Source organism: Chamaea fasciata, unplaced genomic scaffold, assembly GCF_029207755.1.
Source record: "Chamaea fasciata isolate MVZ Bird 193981 ecotype frontalis unplaced genomic scaffold, bChaFas1.0.hap1 SCAF_7, whole genome shotgun sequence".
Lineage (NCBI taxonomy): Eukaryota > Metazoa > Chordata > Aves > Passeriformes > Sylviidae > Chamaea > Chamaea fasciata.
This window is the reverse complement of record NW_027094092.1, coordinates 61,029,003-61,049,054: the sequence shown is the minus strand read 5'-3', so window position 1 is coordinate 61,049,054 and position 20,052 is coordinate 61,029,003. Positions and strand designations below refer to the sequence as shown.

General features: G+C 45.8%; 1 protein-coding gene across 1 annotated transcript in view; it reads right to left on the bottom strand.

Moving 5' to 3' along the window:
- The window catches only part of MAP4K5 (mitogen-activated protein kinase kinase kinase kinase 5), a 56,717-nt gene extending 36,929 nt beyond the window's left edge, over positions 1–19,788 (bottom strand). The window contains exons 1-2 of the mRNA XM_066189169.1: positions 19,246–19,788; positions 413–470 (exon numbers count right to left, since the gene is read on the bottom strand). Of these exons, the coding sequence (XP_066045266.1) occupies positions 413–470; positions 19,246–19,353 (166 nt within the window). The 5' untranslated portion in view covers positions 19,354–19,788. The remainder of the gene's footprint in view (positions 1–412; positions 471–19,245) is intronic.
- Between the last annotated feature and the right edge of the window lie 264 nt (positions 19,789–20,052).

Here is a 20,052-nt window from a genome sequence, read left to right as displayed (position 1 = left end):
CTCTGGTTTTCCCAGTGCGCCTTTGGTGGGAGGTAGGATCACTTCCCCCTCTCAAGCTCCCACAGCCCATCAGCTCCTCACTAGCTCAGAGCTCACAATTTACCATCTGTCCCCAATCTTCTCTTTGTACTAACGACACGTTGTAATTGCAACATCTCTTCGAGCAGCAATTGATCAGGCAGATAAAAACAAAGGAGGAAATAGTGAGCCTGACACAGCCAAGAGCAGTGGTACATCCTGCAGGGCTTCCTGTCATCTAACCACTGAAACTACAAACAAAAAAAAAAAACAAAACCAACCCAAAACAACCCAAACACTTCTTTTGTCTAGAACTTCACAGTGGGTGAAAATAAACACATGGAAAAAATGAAAAAATGTGATTCAAAAAGACAGGAAAGAATGTAAAACTTACCAGGCTCTAATTTGATTATTTTTACAGCAGCCAGTTCTCCTGTATGAAGATTCCTAGCCTGAAACAAGAGAGTTAAGATATGTTTAATTGCAAGTCAAAGGCACCTCACAGTCTTACAGATTGTGCAAAAAACATGATGTTGTCTGATACAAATACAATGCAAAGCGGAGACCAACGTGGGTGAGGATAATCTGGGTTTAGAAATCAGCACAGCAGCAGCCTGGCTGGAATTGTGAAGTGTTCCTGGCAGTTCTTTTCCAGACTCTAAACCATCCATCAGCAAATCCCAGAATCATTGAGGTTGCAAAAACTCTCCAAGATCGTCCAGGACTGCCACCGCCTTGTCACCCAGCCCAGGGCACTGAGAGCCACATCCAGTCATTCCCTGGACACCTCCAGGGATGGGGACTCCAAACCTCCCTGGGCAGCCCCTGCCCACCCTTTCGAGGAAGAAATTCCTCCTGAACCTGGAAATGAGAGTTCATGCCTCTCAAAACCACCATTTTAAAGGGAAGTTTCTGGCACTCCAAGATGCATCAGGGGCTCACGCATCTGATGGTGCTAAACCTCAGTGTGCCCCGAAAGTGGAACTGAGAGGGGCAGGAGAGACACCAGGAATGAGTCAGAGCTCTCTGCAACAGCTTCACTCTGAAAACTCCTTCCCTGGTCCCCACAGTCCTCCTCCTCAGAAGAAGAAGCTCCAATTAAGCCTTTACAGAACAGTCCTCTCTGGACATGTTCCAAATTCCAACTGAGAATTCAGTGCTGGAAGAAGGCGTTACAGGAGCCTCAGATACAGAAAGTTCTAAGAGGGGATTTCATGAACACTTTCCAGTAACTAAACCACTCAGGCACCATCACCAGAGCTAAACTATTATTCAGTTTACACAATTGGATTTAATTAGGCCCTGTGGCTGAGCATCCAAGAGTTACAGGAGTTTAATCCCAATGGTTTCATTCTTACCCTAACAAATATGCAGTCTCCTGAACAGCTGAAATCTGGTGAAGAGGTGGATTGCAGGAAATTGAGGGAAAACTGGGTAAAGTTAAATCAGTTTGGACTTGAGATGAGCATGTAAAGGAAATTTGACCCTGTGAAGAGAATCATTACAGAAAATTCTTCTCTTCTGCATGGACAAGACATCTTAAAATAAGGAAAAATCAAGAGCCTGAAGGATTAACCCTTCAGTTTTAACACTTAGTCAACCTTCAAAATAGGGAAAGGCTTTCCAGCCAGGAAAAAAACCAAACCACACCACACCAAAACACATCAAACCAAACCACACCAAACCAAACCCAACCCAATGATTGGCCTGTCCAAGTCCTGCAGTGCTAAGACATGAGATGGGCGTGAAAAAGCAGGCCAAGGACACAAATATGACTCAACTTGATCTCAAAGAGAACCTGAACGACTCTACAAAGGACTGAAATATCTGCAGACCAAATCAGAGTCATCTGCAAACCACAAAGGAAACATTCACCACTTCTGAAAGCACCTTCCCACCGAGGTGTTTTCAGACCACAGCAAAATCTTTGGCGTCCTTCAGACTCCTGAAGGAGCAGGTGGATCCCGGTGGGATAAAGGATTAGGACTGCTCTGGTCCTGTTACACCAATGTGAAACAGGGATGTTCCCAGCAGGGACACACACTCTGCCTCAGTGAAGCCAGGGATGCTCCACTATCCAAACTTTTATCCAGGAGCAGCTCAGCTGTTCAGATAGAAGTCGCCAGCACTGTTTCCAGAGTATCAGCTTCACTTCTGGAGCACGGCAAGGATCATATTCCTCCCAAATATTCCTTTTCCATACAAGCAGTAACTGCCACTGTCGAGCTGAAGCCTGAAGGAATGGATGGAGTCTGCCAAAGGTCTGCTTGGCTGGGATCTCAAGGTTCAGGCTGGGGATCACTGCAGTTCCTGGCTCTCAGCTCTCACGCACGACACAATTCCACTAAATCGTGTCCTGCTGCTTTCCAATATCACCATTAGGCTCATATATAATCTATAGCTTGGACATGGACTATTTTGGGTTTCAATCATCACACTTTGCCTGCTGGAACACGAAAGTCCCCACTGGGTTGATATTTATGACCTAAACATATCAAGTTGTCTGAGCCACTGTGTCTTCTGGTCCCACAGCTTTCATCTTCCACCAGACACATTCTTGAGTTGATGACACCAAGACCACACGTGATCTGTACCGCCCGTCGTGCCAGAACCAAAGGCAAAATCCCAACTACTCCCTGATCCCCCAAATCCTTGTGTGGATGCTCACAGATAAGGAATGGGTTTAGATCTCCAGTCTAGACATTGGCATTGTGAGCACGCAGCAAATCACCCAAAATGCTTCCCAAGAGACGTCACCCGCCCATAAACGTCACCCGAGGCTTTTGTCCCTTCCTCTGGGCTTGCAGCAGCTTTGTCAGGTACACACAGCTCCACCTTCCCCTCTGCCACCTGCCAGCTGAACACTCCATCAATAATTAATTACCGCTCTCATTAAAAATGCAACAAGGCGAGGGCTAAAAACTGGTTCTCCGTGTACACACCTAGATATGAAAACTGTCAGATCAGGATTCCTCAGATCACTCTGGGACGTGTTGGTTAAAGAAATCCTCATTTCCCACCAGTCACCGCAGTCTGCATCGTTCTAGTGTTTTTAAAAAAAGAACCATGCAGTTAGCAAGGAAGTCTCAGACAGGGAGGCACCACATCATCACTGGCTTTGTGAATCAAACCTGAAATTTGACTAGAAATGATATTTGACAAAAATGTAAGTCCCTAATGTGAAAAATTAGTTAATGATCTATCAGTCTGTCTTATTCATACACTTCTGCACTGCAGAGGGGGAACTACAGGCTAAGAAATTACAGTTCTTCGACTCACGTTATTTATGTTTTCTGAGCCCAACAACAAAATATCTGCCTCCTCCTCATCCCCTGAAATTTCCCCTGTATTTCAAGTCGCAATTCAAAATTTGCTGAAAGCAGCCAGAGGCCAGGGAAGCTATTACTTCATGCCAAGTAATCCAGACCTGTTCAGTATCTCGTGAGCTATTATTGACAAAGAAAATAACCATTTATATGCCTTTATCCCATTAGGATGCATTTATCCCATTAGGATGACATGTATATAATGAACCTTAATGATCTCTTCTGAAATCTAATACTTCAGTTCTAAGGAAGATAAAACTTCTTAGATGTCTTATTGTCTCTAATTCTTCTGGCTTTGATCGTTCCATACATAAGAAAGTCTCCTAAGAATTCATCTGACACTAAAGGCTGAAAGGCTCAGCGTTGGTGTCCACATCTCCATCAGCAATGCGGTCCAGTTCCACAGGACAGAAGTAGATCCCAGATTCCCAAGACATTTGCTGTAAGACTTTCTCCAAGAGGAAGACAAAGCTTTTGCCCTTTATTAGTATTGATCCTAATTTTATTTCATGAGACTCAAACCTGAAGATCAAGTTCCCTGCAGAATGAAAACGAGAACTCTAGGATTTTGGAGAAGGATTGCAAAGCTCCAACATGAGCCACACAAGAATGGGATCAGAACAAGAATGTATTTGAATGAGGTGAACCACAAGCAAATTTCATTTTGCTCAATGTCATTTACAGAGTTTATTTACTGAGAAAGAAGAGTTTGGCAGCAGCCTTTTGGTCACCCCTTCAGCTGTCCCACAGCCTGACAGAGGATGAATGACAGCATCCCACTGAGCACAGCTCTTCCAGAATATTTTAGCAGCTGAATACTAATTCCACCACATGGAATCTGTGTTCAAAATAAAACAAAACAAAACATAAAGTACAAACACAAGTACTCTCCCCTTTTTTTTTTTTTTTTTGGGATATCCCATTGCGTTGCTGTAGTGACCGAGCACATCCCACCCCACTAACGTGACAGCGCTGTTAGCAGGACTATTTTGGGGAGTTGGGAGAGTTTTGTAGTATTACACACAAAAAAATCATTGGGGTTTCCCACTGAGACTTGACTTTCTTCCCAAACAGCCGCTGTGGGACAATGGAACTCGAGGTGAGAGCCGTGGCAATCCCCGTGTGCGGCGCTTCCCACCGCACACCCAAACACCACACCTGAGAAAACACACTCTGGGGAGGACATTTTCTGGAGCCAACCACCAGAAATAACACAGAGAACTGGTTTCAGAACCAGTTGTGCACTCCGCACTTGTGTTTTATTTGTTTTCAAGAGTGCAAGCCCAACAGTTCCAGCCCAGGGGGTCCACAGTGCTGAGCCACGTGAGACGGTCGAAAAATGGGAGAATCCTGGACATTTGAATTTGTGCTCAGCGTCCTCTTCCTGCCACTTTCTCCTAACCACCGAGGAAGAGAAAGGGAAGATTCATGCAGCAATATCCCTCTCACAGGCTCCAAATTAGTGTTTTCCATTTCCATGGTGAAACCCTCTCCTCTCCCCAACGTCGCTGTCTCATCTCCAGCCTTGGATCAACGGCTCCATTCAGCAGAGGAGCTGTTTGTTGGAGCGTGTCTTCATTTAATTGAATCGTAATTGCAGCTCCTGTGGCTGCCCTCCCGTCCCTCCCCAGCTTATTCACCCCTTGCCAAGCTTCACTCACCACTGACCACGATCTTCTGCTGCCTCAAGTGCTGCCTGCTTGTCCCCAGACACCGAATATCTCTTCAAAAGGTACCTGACCTCCTGCCCTGTGAGTGAAAGAAGCTCCTCTGCTTTCCAGTTTTTGACCTCTTACACTTTGCAACTCGTAACCTGCTCCGTGTGGTTTGGAAATTCCCACTGCGCTGTGTTTTTCTTTCCAGGTCTCACAGCATCATCAAGCAGACTCTTGAATTCACCTTCCCACATCTCTGAATTGACATCTGTCACTGTCAAGAGCTCTCACCCAGCTGAAGTGATCCAAAGAAATGCCTCTCATTTTTATGGGCTGCCCTAAAACCATGAAAACTTGGTGGGAATTCTCGGTGGATGGTGATCTGCTGGACTCTAACAGAGTTAGAATGATGTCCTAATGCAGAAGTTTAAATAAACGTCCCCTAGTGCTCATTACAATTAACTATACAATTTTGCATACACTTGTGATTTACATAAAGCTGACAGATTTAGGAAATGCTTTGTAACCAGAGGTGGAAAGAAACAAATATCAGCAACATACCCTTAATGACTGGAAAGATGTTTGCTCCTCTTAAACACAATCTCTTTACCAGGTCAGTTTAACACCCCAAGGGTAGAGCTGAGGATTCCTAAAACGTCAGCTGAAGCCAGAAAACAACTCAGACTAACAGCAACAAGAGTTAATCTGCACTGTGTGAGCTTAAAATTGCCATTCTTCACAAAAGGACGCTGCAGCTTTTTGCAGTGCTGTACATTAAGAAAAGTTCTTTTGTAAAAAGCCCCGAACTCTCTGAAAGCTCTAAAAAAAAAAAAAAATCCTTGAAAACGTGCAGGTTAACCCAAGCAGAGAGGCCAGAGCAAAGCCACATCTGCTCAGAGCAGATCCCAATCTTGGTGTCAGGATGGGGTCAAGGGGAAGAATCACCTCTCCTGGCTCCAGCCAAAAATAGCAGCTCACACTACTGTTTCCCAATTTTGGACTGAGTAAAATGTGTTGGTTCCTCTCCCAGGCCCAGCACACCCAAAAAGCACCCTCAAAAAACTCCTAATAATGGCATAATAATAATAATGATAATAATAATAATGTGGCACTATAATATAATATGGTATTATAATCTAATAATAATAGAATAATCCATGGATTATTACTCCCTAGATGGTGCCTGTATCAAACCCACACAGCTGCAGTTCTCGGTTTGGGGGTTTAAACCCTCTTTAATAGAAGACAAAATAAGCAAAATCAAGGCAAAATTCCCCACAGCCCCATGCCAAGAAAACCTAAAGAGAGTATGAGCCCGGGGAAGTCTCTCCTTGCTGCTGAGTGTCTCTGCAACAGATGCTGAAGATATTTTTTCACCTCTGAAGGTCTGTGGCATGGATTAAAAGCATAAAAGGAACGAAGGAGGAAAGCTTAGAAAAAACCCCAAAATTGGACAATTCTGGCAAATGTTAATGCAAATCTTACTGGATTGGCTGATTTGTGCCAGAGAGAAACAACTGTCACAGAATCACAAAATCCCAGAATGGTTTGACTCGGAAGGGATAGTAAAGATTGTCCAGTTGTAGTCCCCTGCCATGGCAGAGACACCTTCCACTAGCCAAGGTTACTCCAAGCCCTGTCCAGCCTGGCCTTGGCCACTTCCTGGGATCCAGGGGCAGCCACAGCTTCTCTGGGAGAACTATTCCAGAGCCTCACAGGCAACAAATCCTTCCCAACATCCCATCTGGCAGTGGGAAGCCATTCCCTGTGTCCTGTCCCTCCAGGCCCTCGCTCAAAGTCTCTCCATCCTTTTTGTTGGCTCCTTCAGGTCCTGAAAGGCCACAATTAAATCACTCCAAAGCTTCTGTTCTCCAGGCTGAACAACCCCAAATGTCTCCTCACAGAGTGCTGCTCCAGCTGTCCCTCCCCATGGGGACACTCCACTCCTCACTGCAGGTCTGCTCACACCTCTGGCAGAAGTCTGGCTGCTCTCTGCTGCTGGAAAACGACACTTGAACACCATTCCTAATTTTCTGGGCTGTTTGTCTTTTAGGAAGCAGAAAGATCCAGGGGAAATTGTTCTCCCTGTAACCTTCCAGCTGGATTTTTGGAGATGGAGAGCAGTACCAGACTCCTTTATAGTGGAAGGCACAAAGGCTTTCAGAAACTATTTCCCAAACAGAGACTTTACAGATTCAAGGCACTAAAAGAGAATCATCTCTACCAACCAGCAGTCACTGCTTTTTTGGGATAAACCCAAAATGAAGATTTCCACGCTAATTTTACTCGTTTTATTCTGTAAGTCGCAACAGAGCCATCGCTTTGGATCTCTGAGCTGAACGTTGTACGAGCACAAATATTGATTTTGTGGGCGCTCTCCAGATGGATCCTGCCAGTCCTCACGCCTCAGAACACGCAGCAGCACGAGGCTGGGTGAAAAATTCCCAGCTGTCACTCCCTATTTCCACATTTACAGCTTCCCATGTTGAAAGGACAGAACTCAGGACACGCAGAAGCCCCGGGATTTAAATAAATTCCACATTAAAACCTGAATTCCCAGATCCGCTGCTGGCACTCCTGACCAGGGCTAGAATGCAAATAAGGCTTCGATGTATTTACTTTTGCTGGCAATTGGTGAAATTTAGATAGTTTATCTCCAGCAGGGAAAAATTGGGAGGAGGAGAACCTACCTTTCACTCAGAGACTTGTGACACTTTCTTACTCAGGGCCAATTAACTCAAGCAATTAGGGATTAACAGCTCATTAATGATGTGAGGCCAACTCCCTTTATTCTCCAGAAAACCAGACTGGGGGATTTGGATAAGCAGAGGGGTTTTACAGGTCTCAGGAGCCACTAAAAACATTTAATTCTCATCCCTGGTGATAATTACTGAAGGACAAAGACCTGGGGCAATAAAGATAACAATAATAAAGCAAAGATCAACGCACAACTTAACATTTATTAAGGGGGGAACAAAAAAATAACAAAAGAAGTCAGCCGTGCGCTTCCAAGCAGAGGTCGGTTATTGGCCTGTGAAATTTTCTTGGCAGATCATCCTTTGCAAAATATTTGGCATCATCCTTTGAAAACTGAAAAGCTAAAGCTAGAAACAGACCCTGACCACAAAAGTACTATTTAGCAACTAATGCAGCACGAAAGATACAAACAAATACCACATGAGGGGAAAAAAAAATACAAAATTTAAAAAGGCTCCAGTTTTGAACTCAGCTGGAGAAAACAACCAAACCAGAAAAGAACCTTTTCAAGTTACAACTGTGTGCATTACAGTGACTTGAAAAGCTACTAGAAATAACTCACTCTCCTGGGGAATAATAAACATTTCTAAACATAAGATCATGAGAATCAAAGAATGCCCATGGAGCTGCTGATACACTTAAAAATGAACAGATGCCCAACAGCTTTACAGGCCAGGGTATAAAATAGGGAAAAGAGAAAGAAAATATATCTTCAAATACATTAAACTACGAACCAAGATGGATTTTAAAAGGATTTATTCACCAGAAGATAGGGAGAAGAAATGTAGAACAATTTTGTTGTATTCCTATGTTGAATGCATAGAACACGACAGCAAAAAAAAACCACCAACCCTCACAGTCTTATGGAGTGCAAACCCAAGTAACATTAAAAGATTATACATTTCACCAGCTGCAGGGGAGTTTATTTATTCCTCAGAGATGAAAGAACTAAGAGATGTGACAACCGAAATATTTGAAAGAAAGTATCTGTGTGTCCTCTTTTCACTGACAAAAAAAAAAAAAAAAAAAAAATTAAAAATCTGGCTCTCCAGACAGGAAGAAAATAAATTCCTGAAGGAAAAGATGGGTTGCTTTTTTATAAAAAATAAAGAATTTAAGACCATCTTTCCTTCTTTACCAAAGAAAAAGGTGTTTTCTACTGCTTTGTAAATACGAGCTAACACAGAGTGAGATGTGTCTCCTCAGAAAGGCAAAACTGAGAAGGCTCCACTTGCATTTTAAAGAGGAAAAAAAAAAGAATTTTGAGATTGCAAATGTTACATCAAGCCCTCCAAAGCAAAGGTAAAAATCTGTATCTGTTCCTTTTCCTTATCATAATTTATCCAATCGAATCTAGAGAGATTCAGGTGGAAAATGCAGATTTAGGTAGAAAGTTCCACCTCCAACAAAGCTGTTCAGTAATCCTTAAAATTTCAGCTCCTCAGAGAAGAACTCACAATTACAAAATCAAAAGGAACAAGCCATAAATTTGCCTTGTGATGAAGAAAACAGGTCAGTGTTTTGCTCTTTGTTGTTAAACAAACCAGTAACCAGAACAGAATTAATAAAGAAGCTGTGTAACTGAAGAAGTTAAAGGAAAATTAGCTAAAAATAGAAGATTCTTCTTCTGTTCTACAATTAAGCTTTGGTTTGCATCTGGACAATATCAGCTGGGGTGGGAGATGGGGAAGATTTGATGCTTCTTTCTGATACTGGGACAGCTGTTTCTACTAAAATAAACCCCAGCAATTATTTACAGCCTTCATTTTATGGTGATGAAATAGGGATCAGCAATATCTCTAATCCAGGAGAAAACTCAAAAATCAGAAGGTGGAATTCTGCTGGAATAAACAGAAGTGACATTTCAGGAGGTTGTTTTTTTTTTTAGTGAGGAAAAAATTGAAGTTTCTAAATGTGCTGGTATGTGAGAAAGGTTACAGATAAAATATGTCTTGCACTTCTGCTGATGAAGTAAAGAGGAAATATGCTGCCATTTCATTGCAGATGATAACTGAAAATCGTGCAAGTTATCTATCTTCTCACACTTCTATTTTTAGCCAGAACAGAGGGAAAAAAAAAAAAAATGGTCTGATTTTTTTTAAATTATTGTTTTCTTAATTTTAACTGATTAACTCACGTAAATGATGTCACCTGAAAAAAAAAAAGGCTCTTTTCTGAGATGTCATGAAAATAAGAAATCTTTTTCTGCAATTTCATCTACAGTGATGGAGCATCAGTTTCACGTCAGTCACCTGATTTCAAGCACTTGGCCAGCGACTTCCTCACTCTGCTTTGAAAGATGAACCAAAACCCTGCTGCCCAAGTAATATGTGTAATTACCTAATTAGAATAATCTGGTAAATTGAGCCTGACGATTTAAGTGGAATTTTAAAAGTAGTACTTTTAAATTTTAGCATTTCAAAACATTTTGTCTACATGGATTTTATTTTCTTTATTGTGATTCTGTAGGGTTTTAAATTCACCTTTGCTGGACCCCTGGGGAGCCCTCAAGGCTCATCCCTCCATCCCAGGCTGGACACTCGGCTCTCCCACCGCTCCCATCTCCAAGGAATGCAATGCCCTCTCTCCCTGCAGCAGCTGTGTGCATTTTCCATGCAGCAGCCTTCCCCAGCCAGACACCACTGAGGAATGTGCTCCAGAGAGCCAGAGGAAATCGTGGTGGAGACTCTGCACAGCCTGGCTGCTTCCCTGTTCCCAAAAAATCTCCCTCGGCTCCGCTCGAGGAAGCACAGCAAAGCACAAGGGGAAAGTTACTCCAAAAGTCGTGGAATGGTTTGGGTTGGAACACCCAAACAACACCTCCTTCCACCCCCCTGCTGTGAGCAGGGACACTTCCACTACTACAAGGTTGCTCCGAGCTCAATCCAACCCGGCCTTGAACAGCTCCAGGGATGGGGAATTGCACAGAATGCTTCCATGGAGCAAAGCCACAGCCTCTCCTCCTCCTCCTCCTCCTCCTCCTCCTCCTCCTCCATCCCTCCTGGAGCTGCCTGGAGCCAGCACAGTCAGTCTGTACTCAAGACATCCCACTGCAGGATTTACACAAACCTCAACACCCACGGAATGAGGAAAAGGAAAAATCCACGTTCATGTGCTCTGGACAGGCTTGATGGATCACGAAACCAAACCTCGAGATCTCTCTATCCATCCTCAGAAATCCCTTTGTCCTGTTTGATGCTGTGAGCCACATTTAAAAACAAGACTCACAGGACAGGAACTGTTTGGCAAAGTTTAGAAGGCTCTGTGTGAAGCCAGAGGTTATTCCTACCTCTTTATAATTAACCAAGGAGCAGAGGATCAGAGCTCAACCAGGGCTTTAAATTTAATCACACACATGCCTGAGAAAACTAAATGGTTTTATCAGAAACTGCTCGTCCTGGGGACTGTCTGGGGTCTGGGCTGTGAATATTTACAAGGAACACAACAAATACTCTACTCACTGCAGACCAAATGCTTCAAAATTTCAGCTGCTGCTGTTTCCCAACCCCTGATAAATAAAACACAAACACCTGAAGCTGTTCCATCACTGAGAGCAACGAGCACCCATCAGGCACTGCTTCCTGTCAAATTTTAATTCTTTTCGTTTTATCAAGGGAAAAAAAAAATATCCATCCATAAAAGACGGTCGGGCCCCACCTTTATTCTTTTTACCTACCATGTTTACATCTCTGTGCCTGTACAAGAGACTTCACCACTTATCATCCCCTGGGATTAATGACTAAATCCCCCAAACATCTTTGGGAGCCTGATGTTAGTAATCCAACCCTGATCTTGCATGTCCGTACGTTAAACAGCAAGTTAAGGCAAACGGAACTCAATTCTTTATTGCTTCAACAGCAATGATCAGCAAAGAATCACACACACAGCTGAGAACAGGACAAAAATAGGTTTTTTTGGGGGGGTGGATCATCACAAATACAGCTTTTTGGGGTGGGCCATTCCCTCAAATGTAAGAAGTTATGTCTTTAACGCTACACAAGACAAAGCTACTCAAAAAAAAAAAATCTTAGGAATGGTTTCTTATCACTAAGACAAGAGAGTCCCCCCTGCAATAACCTCTTCACTCAGAAGAAAAACACCACTTGCCTTCCTGGAATGTATCAAAGTTCACATTTCAAGCACGCTACAAATCCAGCTTTTTTAAACTGAGCTGAAAATATGGTTCATTCAGCTTTCTTTTCTCAGACGTTCTTTCCCTCCAGCCAAATCTTCCTCATCTCTATGAAAACACGAACCTCCTAGACACTATATTCATGCAGAAGACACAAAAATATACTTGGGGGAGGAGTAATTCCAACGTGCCAAGATATTAAATCTGGCATTGAAGATGCCATTTTGAAGGATCAGTAAATGCAGCAGTTTTTGGACACCAGGACTGGGGAGTTCTGAGGGTATCCATGATTATATTTGTGTAATCTTTTTGTTATCTTAAGGAGAACAGAAGCCAGTGGAAACACATAGAGCAACACACAGGATAAGGGATTAGGGAAAAGTACTGGAGTAGGACAATCCTGGAAGCAAGTTGCAGCTTCTCCACACGGTGTTTTCCATCCATCATGGAAAAAGGTAAGTTTTGGCTGAGGAGGACCTTGCAGACACCATCCACTGCGCTGGATGAAATTAATTACTCCAGCAGTTGGGTGAAAGAATTTAGAAAGCTGAAGAGCAGAACAGAAACCTCTCTGTGCCAAACTCACGAATTTTTGTCTCTCTAGGAAGGAAGGGTTTATCCAGCTTCCACGTGTGATTTTTTTGTTGGAAATCCAGAATGGATTTGAGACCAGCATAACTCCCCAAATCAAAGGTGGCTGCGTCCACCAAACCTTGCTGAGTGCTCTTCCTGCTAGAAATCCTTCAGAAACTGGGAAAGAGCTCTTCTAGCTTCTTTGGGAAATTTAAAATCTGAAAACCTAATGAAATGGCAAAGTGTGAGGAAGTCACAGAATTCCGGAGTATTTTGGGATGAAAGGGAATTTAACAACCAACTCATTCCACACCCTGCCATGGGCAGGGACACCTTCCACTATCCCAGGCTGCTCCAAGCCCCATCCAACCTGGCCCTGGACACTTCCAGGGATCCAGGGGCAGCCACAGCTTCTCTGAGCACCCTGTGCCAGGGCCTCCCCACCTTCCCAGCCAAGAATTTAATCCTAAAATCCCATCTAACCCTGCCCTCTGTCAGCGTGAAGCCATTCCCTTTTATCTTATCACTCCTGCGTCCTTGTGAAAAGCCTCGGCAATCCCAACCACAACGGCACCGCGACCTCCTTGAGCTGAAGAACAACTTCATGAATATGGAGATGTCCCCGCTCTGCTGGACAGGAACCACCTCGGGCTGATGCTGCCTCTCCTCTTCACTCCCAGCTGCAAGCAAGCAGCAGGTGCCAAACACGGCTGAAGGTGGCAAGGAAGGTTGTTTTTCCAGCTGGGATGAGGACGGACAGTTGCTGGTGTCAGCGGGACGCGCTGCCAAACCCCGTCACGGCCTCGCCGACAGGAAGAGCTGCTCCCTGTGACAGGGATGATCTGTGAGCTCCTACCACGCACCTCGCTGACAGAACTGGGGCTCTGTCAGCCGCTCATCCCAGAAATCCTGGATGCTGCCCAGGTTTTCCAAACGTTGGCAGTGGAAATGGCCGTTGCGTCTTCTGGAGGCAGAGAGGAAGGAGATCCCGGCAGGCAAATGTTCTGATCTTTGATCTGTTCTTCCCTCTCAGGTCCCTGATGCTGGGGGGGTGGGTGGTGTGTGAACTGCACTGTTTGCTGCCTTTTAATGGATATCTCACATTGAGAAAAAATTCAGACTTTATTTTTAAGATTTTGGAGACTGCCTGCTCCTCAAAGAGAAATTACCATTGTGGAAACACTACTCCCACCATGTAACTTCTCATTAACAGAAAACACAGAATTCCAGAATGGTTGGGGATGGAAGGGACATTAAAGATTATCCAGTTCCACCCCTGCCACGGGCAGGGACACATTGCACTGTTCCAGGCTGCTCCAAACCTGGCCTTGGACACTTCCAGGGATCCAGGGGCAGCCACAGCTTCTCTGGGCACCCTGTGCCTGGATTTCCTCAGCCTGACAGCCAAGAATTCCTTCTGCGCATCCAATCTTAATTTTCCTTCTTTCACTTTGAGCCCACTACTCCTTGCCCTGTTACTACAGCTCCTGACAAACAGAAACACGAGTGACAGGATGTAATATTTAAAGCCAAACAGCTTGGAACATCCCACATCAAAGACCAAATCCTTAATAAGAAAAACTATTACAAGTATTTTCAAATGGAGCCCCAAAGGTTTCACCTTCCACTGCTGAATATCCTCACAGAGGGTGTCAACAGGCCATGGAGCATCTTAGTTCTCAAAACAGAAATCCTACTGACTGCATCCTAAAAGAAAAGCGAGCCATTCCCCAGAAGGGGAACTCCACAGCAGTAAGAAAAAACTCAAGAGCACTGGTTTGAAGTCATTCCAAACACCATTCCTACGGAAAAAAAAAAAAAAAGAGCACACGGAGTTCAGGCATGGCTACAGCAAACACTGCTGACCAGAGGGCTTTGATCTGCAGAGGGAGAGTGGAATCCCCCCTATGACAGATGTTTTATGGTCATTTATATGTGGAAGCAATGTATATTCACCAGGGACGGAAGTGCTGAGTCAGGGATGGCCAAATCCAATTGGTCTGCAGCTGCCAAAACGGATTTGTATGAAGCTGGGAATATGTGATTAAAAGCTGTCACGGCCATAACTGTTCTCTGGCATCAGAAAAAAACCCTTTAATACTCTGTTCTTAACCTGTTGACTTAAGCAATAAAACACTTACAACTGATAAATTTTCATTATCTGAGAGATTAGGATGACGTTGAGAAATATTTTCTAAACATCAAATCCAGGTTCTCAACAGCCTTTGGCTGCCCCAGGAATTAGAATGCAGAGCTCTGAGAACGAGGCAGCGACCACACAAGCGGAGTTGAAGCCTGATTCAAACTGGACAGAGTCACACACTTATGGCAACCTTTTCAAAAAGGAAACACAAAACAAATATTTTTGTTGCTTGTTTTAAGTTGCATTTGAGCAAAGAGTCTGTGTGTGCCACAACCCAATTTCATCGCTCGCTGTTTTCCAGCAGCAAACAGTGGCAAAACACTGCAGGTTTCTCTGTCTTCTAAGTTGATGCCTTTATTTGGCGCAGGGGATTAAAAAAATAATGATAACAATCTCAAGGGGAAAAGAGACTGAGCAGGTGACTCCAGAAAGAATGAAATTTTCATGGTATTCAATGAAAAAGCGCCTCTTGTTTACAGGCAGCTTCTGCCACGAATTTGGTGCATTCCTTGTCCCTTGTGCTTACTTTTCAAGAAAGCCACTGTGGCCCTGCTCACAATCCTGCTTGCAAAAGCCCAAACAAGCCAGCTTTAGAATTGCTGCACAAGGTCATGTTTGATCATCGGGGAGCACAGACATCCCGCTATTCATCCCGGGGTGCCGGGCCCGGCACATCCATGGGCTCCGGGCTCAGCTGCCAAACAACAGCCTTCAACAAGGATGGATTTACAGCCATTTGCATCAACCACCCTTTTGTTCCCCTTCTGCAGAAGCCAGGATCGGTTCAAACTCTTGTTCGGGGCCACTCGGAATGAAAAACACACAAAAAAAAGCTGAGCTGTGGGAATGGTTTGGGTTGGAAGGGAGCTTAAAGCTCATCCCATTCCAACCCCGTGCTATAAAACACCTTCCACTATGCCAGGCTGCTCCAAACCTCGTCCAACCTGGCCTTGGACACTTGGAATATTCCCCCTAAATCTCTCCACCAAACCTCTTCAGAGCCATTAACAAACACCCCAATAAAAAATTCACTCGGGAAGGACGAGCAGCAGCGAGTTATCCCCGGAATACAACCCTTGTTTTCCAAAGCCCCATGAGGACACCGAGATCCACAATTACACACAAGCAAATGACTGGATGTTCTGATGCAACCAAATTCCACAAGTTAAGCAAAACAGGCCAGTCTTAGGCTATTCCAAATACTTCCAGAAAATACCACTGGGCTGCAGGAATGTGTGATTATGCAGCTGATGGTGTGGACTCGTTATCGAACCAGCCCTGAACAAATTAGGACTACAAAGCCCGACTGAAAAGCTGCAGGTTCACTCACGGGTCATGCTGGTGTGAAAACCCATCCTGGGAAACATCTGACCACACCGGGAATTTACCTGGGATGGGATCTCACCAGCCACTTCCTCGTGCTGGAGGTTCAATTCTATTTACAGTCTCCAGCAGCTTTTTTTACATTTTCTGCACCAAAACCCCAGTCAAACGTGTGTTTTTTTCATTAACCACACACACACAACATCTATTTCAGCACGAAACACACGCATTTCAGAACTTCTGACTGCAAACACAACAAATTTGTGCCATTTTTAAACACTGCTTTGAGATTTTCGTTTTTATGACCACGGTGAGAAGTCCTTTCCAGGAAAGTCAGATTAGATTTGAGAGACACTGGGGACATGAAAATACTACTTTTTAAACAGCATATCACTAAGTCCCAATTCTCATCTTCGTTATGACAACCTCTTTCACAAGTCAGTAATTCAAGATATCTTGGTGCAATGCTGTGAGGGGTAAATTATTCCAATGGAACAGAACTGGTTTGATATTAATAGCCTCTGTTAAAAAGAGAAAAAAAAAAAAAAGCTTTCCCACCACGGATGAGACAAGTAACAAGTCAGGATTGTAATGGAAATTACTTCCAAGACCGCTAGACCCAAACTTGGATCTATTTACACAGGCTGTGAATAGACAAGAGTTTATTTACAGATGGTTTCTCCCCAGCCCTGAAATGCAGTTTGGGAAAAAAAAAGATATTAAAACAACATCAACAGCCCAGCACTTAGGAGCAATCCTACAATCAGCCATTGTGCGCCATGTGACAGACAAGAGAAATAAACCCCACAAACACAAGGAAAACACATCTCTGTTTAAAGCTTCCATGGCAGGAACGAAAAGCAAAGCGTGCAGGAGAATTTTGGAAAAGCCTTAAATATTCTTCTGTAACCCAATAGGGAAGAGAAATATTTGCTTAACCTCCACCTTCACCGTCCAAAAAAAGAGCCAATTACTCTAAAAGCTACCAAATTTCCCAGGAAGAATTTAAAGCATTAACCACCAGCACCAAAAGGCATCTGAGGAAGAGGTAGATGTCCCACAAGCAGAGAGGCTGTCTGGCTGAGACATCCCAAAAACAACTGTGCTGGAGACGCTGGTGACTCACTATTGGTGAAGGAGCAGAGAAACCACTTGAAGAGGTGAGGGGAAAATTCCATTTTAATTTAAGAGCACTCTCCAGCAAACCTTTCCCGAGCTCTGCAACATAAAAACACTTGGATATTCACTAATAAATGTGTTTTATAAACACTCCTGACAGCCCTCAGCGAGCACAAGATGTGCCATCTGCACTGAGACTTACCAGGGACTAAGAAAAATAACAGTACGATGTTTATACCTTAAGCCCCTTCAAGAAAAAAAAAAGGTTTGCTTCACTTTTAAAACGATCATAACGTCAACGACTTGAAGAAATAAAGTTTGCTGCGCACATTTGTCATAAGAGGCAGTGCCATCTGATTCAGTATTCCCTCCATAGAGTTCCTGTTGCAGGCCTTCACAAAAACAAAGAGCAAACCAGTGACCTAGAAACAAACGCAGCCTCTCCAACTACTTCAAACTCATTAACTTCATACTCGTTTGGGACTCGTAACAACGCCTGAAACGGCTGCCAAGAACCTCTTTGTGATTTCCATTCACCAGGCTGCACGAGGAGAAAGTTTGGGTTTGCTCCTTATCTGAGACCGTCTCAGGAGGAGAAGGCGCATTTTTCATAACCCAGGGAGCGGAGGAGGGGGGCAGAAAGTTGTGGGGGTTTTTTTGTTGAGAGGGGATGGATGTGTTTACACGGCACGGAGCAGAGCCGTGCATCCAACCCAGCTCCGGAACCGGAAGCTGGATGACATGTCAGCACAGCTCTCTCCACTAATTACCAGGATAATGAGAAGCAGAATATTTCTTTTCTTTTTTTATTATTTTTTTTTTCCACAAAGTGATGACACAAAAACACTTCCCTGCAACGCAACTAGTTATTTCTTGTCTTGCTGCCCTGCACCGGGCAGGCACACACATACGCAAACAAAGCAGCTCAAGGTAGGCCGAGTTCCAGATTTGTGACAGCTGAAATGGTCTTTTAAAGGATTTAGTGCTAGAACCCCTAGGAAAGAAGTTGACTGATCTGTGAACAGCACTGTAGGAGAAAATAAAAAAAAAAAAAAAAAATAAAAGAGGAAGGTAAATATGCACCACGAAAACTTTTAAAAATAACTCCCCTGAGGTCATAAGCAACCATTTCAAAGGGGTGGTGGGAACAGGATCCATCTATAAAACTTCAATTTGAACATGAGCAAAGGGCCCTCCCCCAGCAGGAGCAATTACTGCTGCCTTTCATGTGGCACAGTAACACACCTTCCCTTGCACGCCTGGCTGTGTCAGGTCTATTTAAAACACACTCAAACAGCTCTACAAAGGAAAAACATCCCACAGCCTCCCTCCCCGTGCAGCTGAACACGCACATTGCCAAGAGCAGGTTGAAAACTTCGTGGCTTTTCTTTATAAATTCGCCCAGCCCTGAAAGCTGCTGATCCTCCGAGGTATGAGGGACACCCCTGATGGGTGAGGGACACCCCTGATGGGTGAGGACAGGGCTCATATGAGAAGAACACTGCCGGCATCTCCTGTCTCCCATGCCTGTGGTCCTGGTGATGGGAGCACCAAGACGGAATTACAGAATCCCAGGATGGTTTGGCTCGGAACGGACCTAAAAGGTCACCCAGTTCCAACACCGTGCCATGGGCAGGGTTCCTCTTTGCATGCACCATTCCAAGAGCATCTACAGGATGTTAGCTCTACCTCGTGCTGCAGCTCCGTTCCAGCTTCTGAAGAGCTCTAATCTGCTTCTGCCTTTCACGGGCTATTATTAACCTCGGGGATAAAGTGGCACCCTTTTAATCAGGTGCTTTAACTGGATGCGTTCTGCAAACAGGTACAGCCCAGAGATATCCTCTACCTCCTCGGGCAGTAACGTGGAATTGGCGATATTCGCCAATTCCAACCTCCAGGAAGGGCAGCGGTGAGAGAGAACCTCCTCCGGCGCTGCAAGCACAGACCCCAGAACGGTCTGGGTTGGAAGGAACCTTAAAGACCTCATTCAGTCAAACCCCCTTGCCACGGGGCAGGGAACACCTTCCACTATCCCAGGCTGCTCCAAGCCTCATCCAACCCGGCCTCGGACACTTCCAGGGATGGGGCGGCCACAGCTCCTCTGTGCCGGGGCCTCACCTCCCTCACGGCCAATGCTCCCGCACACGAGCGGGAACCCTCCGGCTCTGCCAGAGGCCGCCCCCCCCGTCCGCCGCTCACCTTGTACACGTCGCCGTAGGTGCCGCTCCCCACCCGCTGGATCAGCTCGTAGTCCTGCTGCGGGTTCCGCCTCAGGATATCCCCGCTGGCCCGCGCCGCCGGCTCCATGTCCAGCGCCGCGTCGCCGCCGGCCCCGGGATGCTGCTAACGCGGCGGCCCCCGGCCCATGGCTGCTGCGGCGGACACGGCGGCTCGGGGGAGGCTCCGGGCGGCCCAGACAAAGGCGGCCGGGCGGGCGGCCGCGCCCTCCGCGGCTCCCCGGGCTAACCAGGAAGCGCCGGGGTAGGCAAGAAGCGGGGCCGGGCGGGAGGGAGCTCCGGTGCCGCCGGCGCTGCGGCCCGTCCGCCGGGGCGGCCAGGCCGGGCCGGCTCCTACCTGCGCGCCGCAGCCCTTTGTCCCGCCGGGGAGGGAGGGAAGGAGGGAGGGGGAGCACCACCGCCGCCGTCGCCTCCTCCTTTTCCTCCTCCTCCTTCTCCTCCTCCTTCTCGTTCTCCTTCCGCGGCCGAGCCGGGCCGGGTTCGCTCGGGTCGGGACGGGACGGGCGGGCAGCGCCGCCGCAGCGCCCCGGCGCGGCCACCGCGGGCCCCGCTGCCGGCCCGGCCCCGCTCCGGGAACCGCTGCCGTGCGGCTGTTAACGCGCGCTGCCCTCCCCGCGGCCCCCGCGGCCCCCGCGGCCCGGGCTTACCGAATGCTGGCGTGGTTTGCTTTGGAAGGGAACTTAAATCCCATCTCGTTCCACCCCCTGCCATGGCAGGGACACCTTCCTCTCCCCCAGGTTGCTCCAAGCCCCTGGCCTGGGACGTTTCC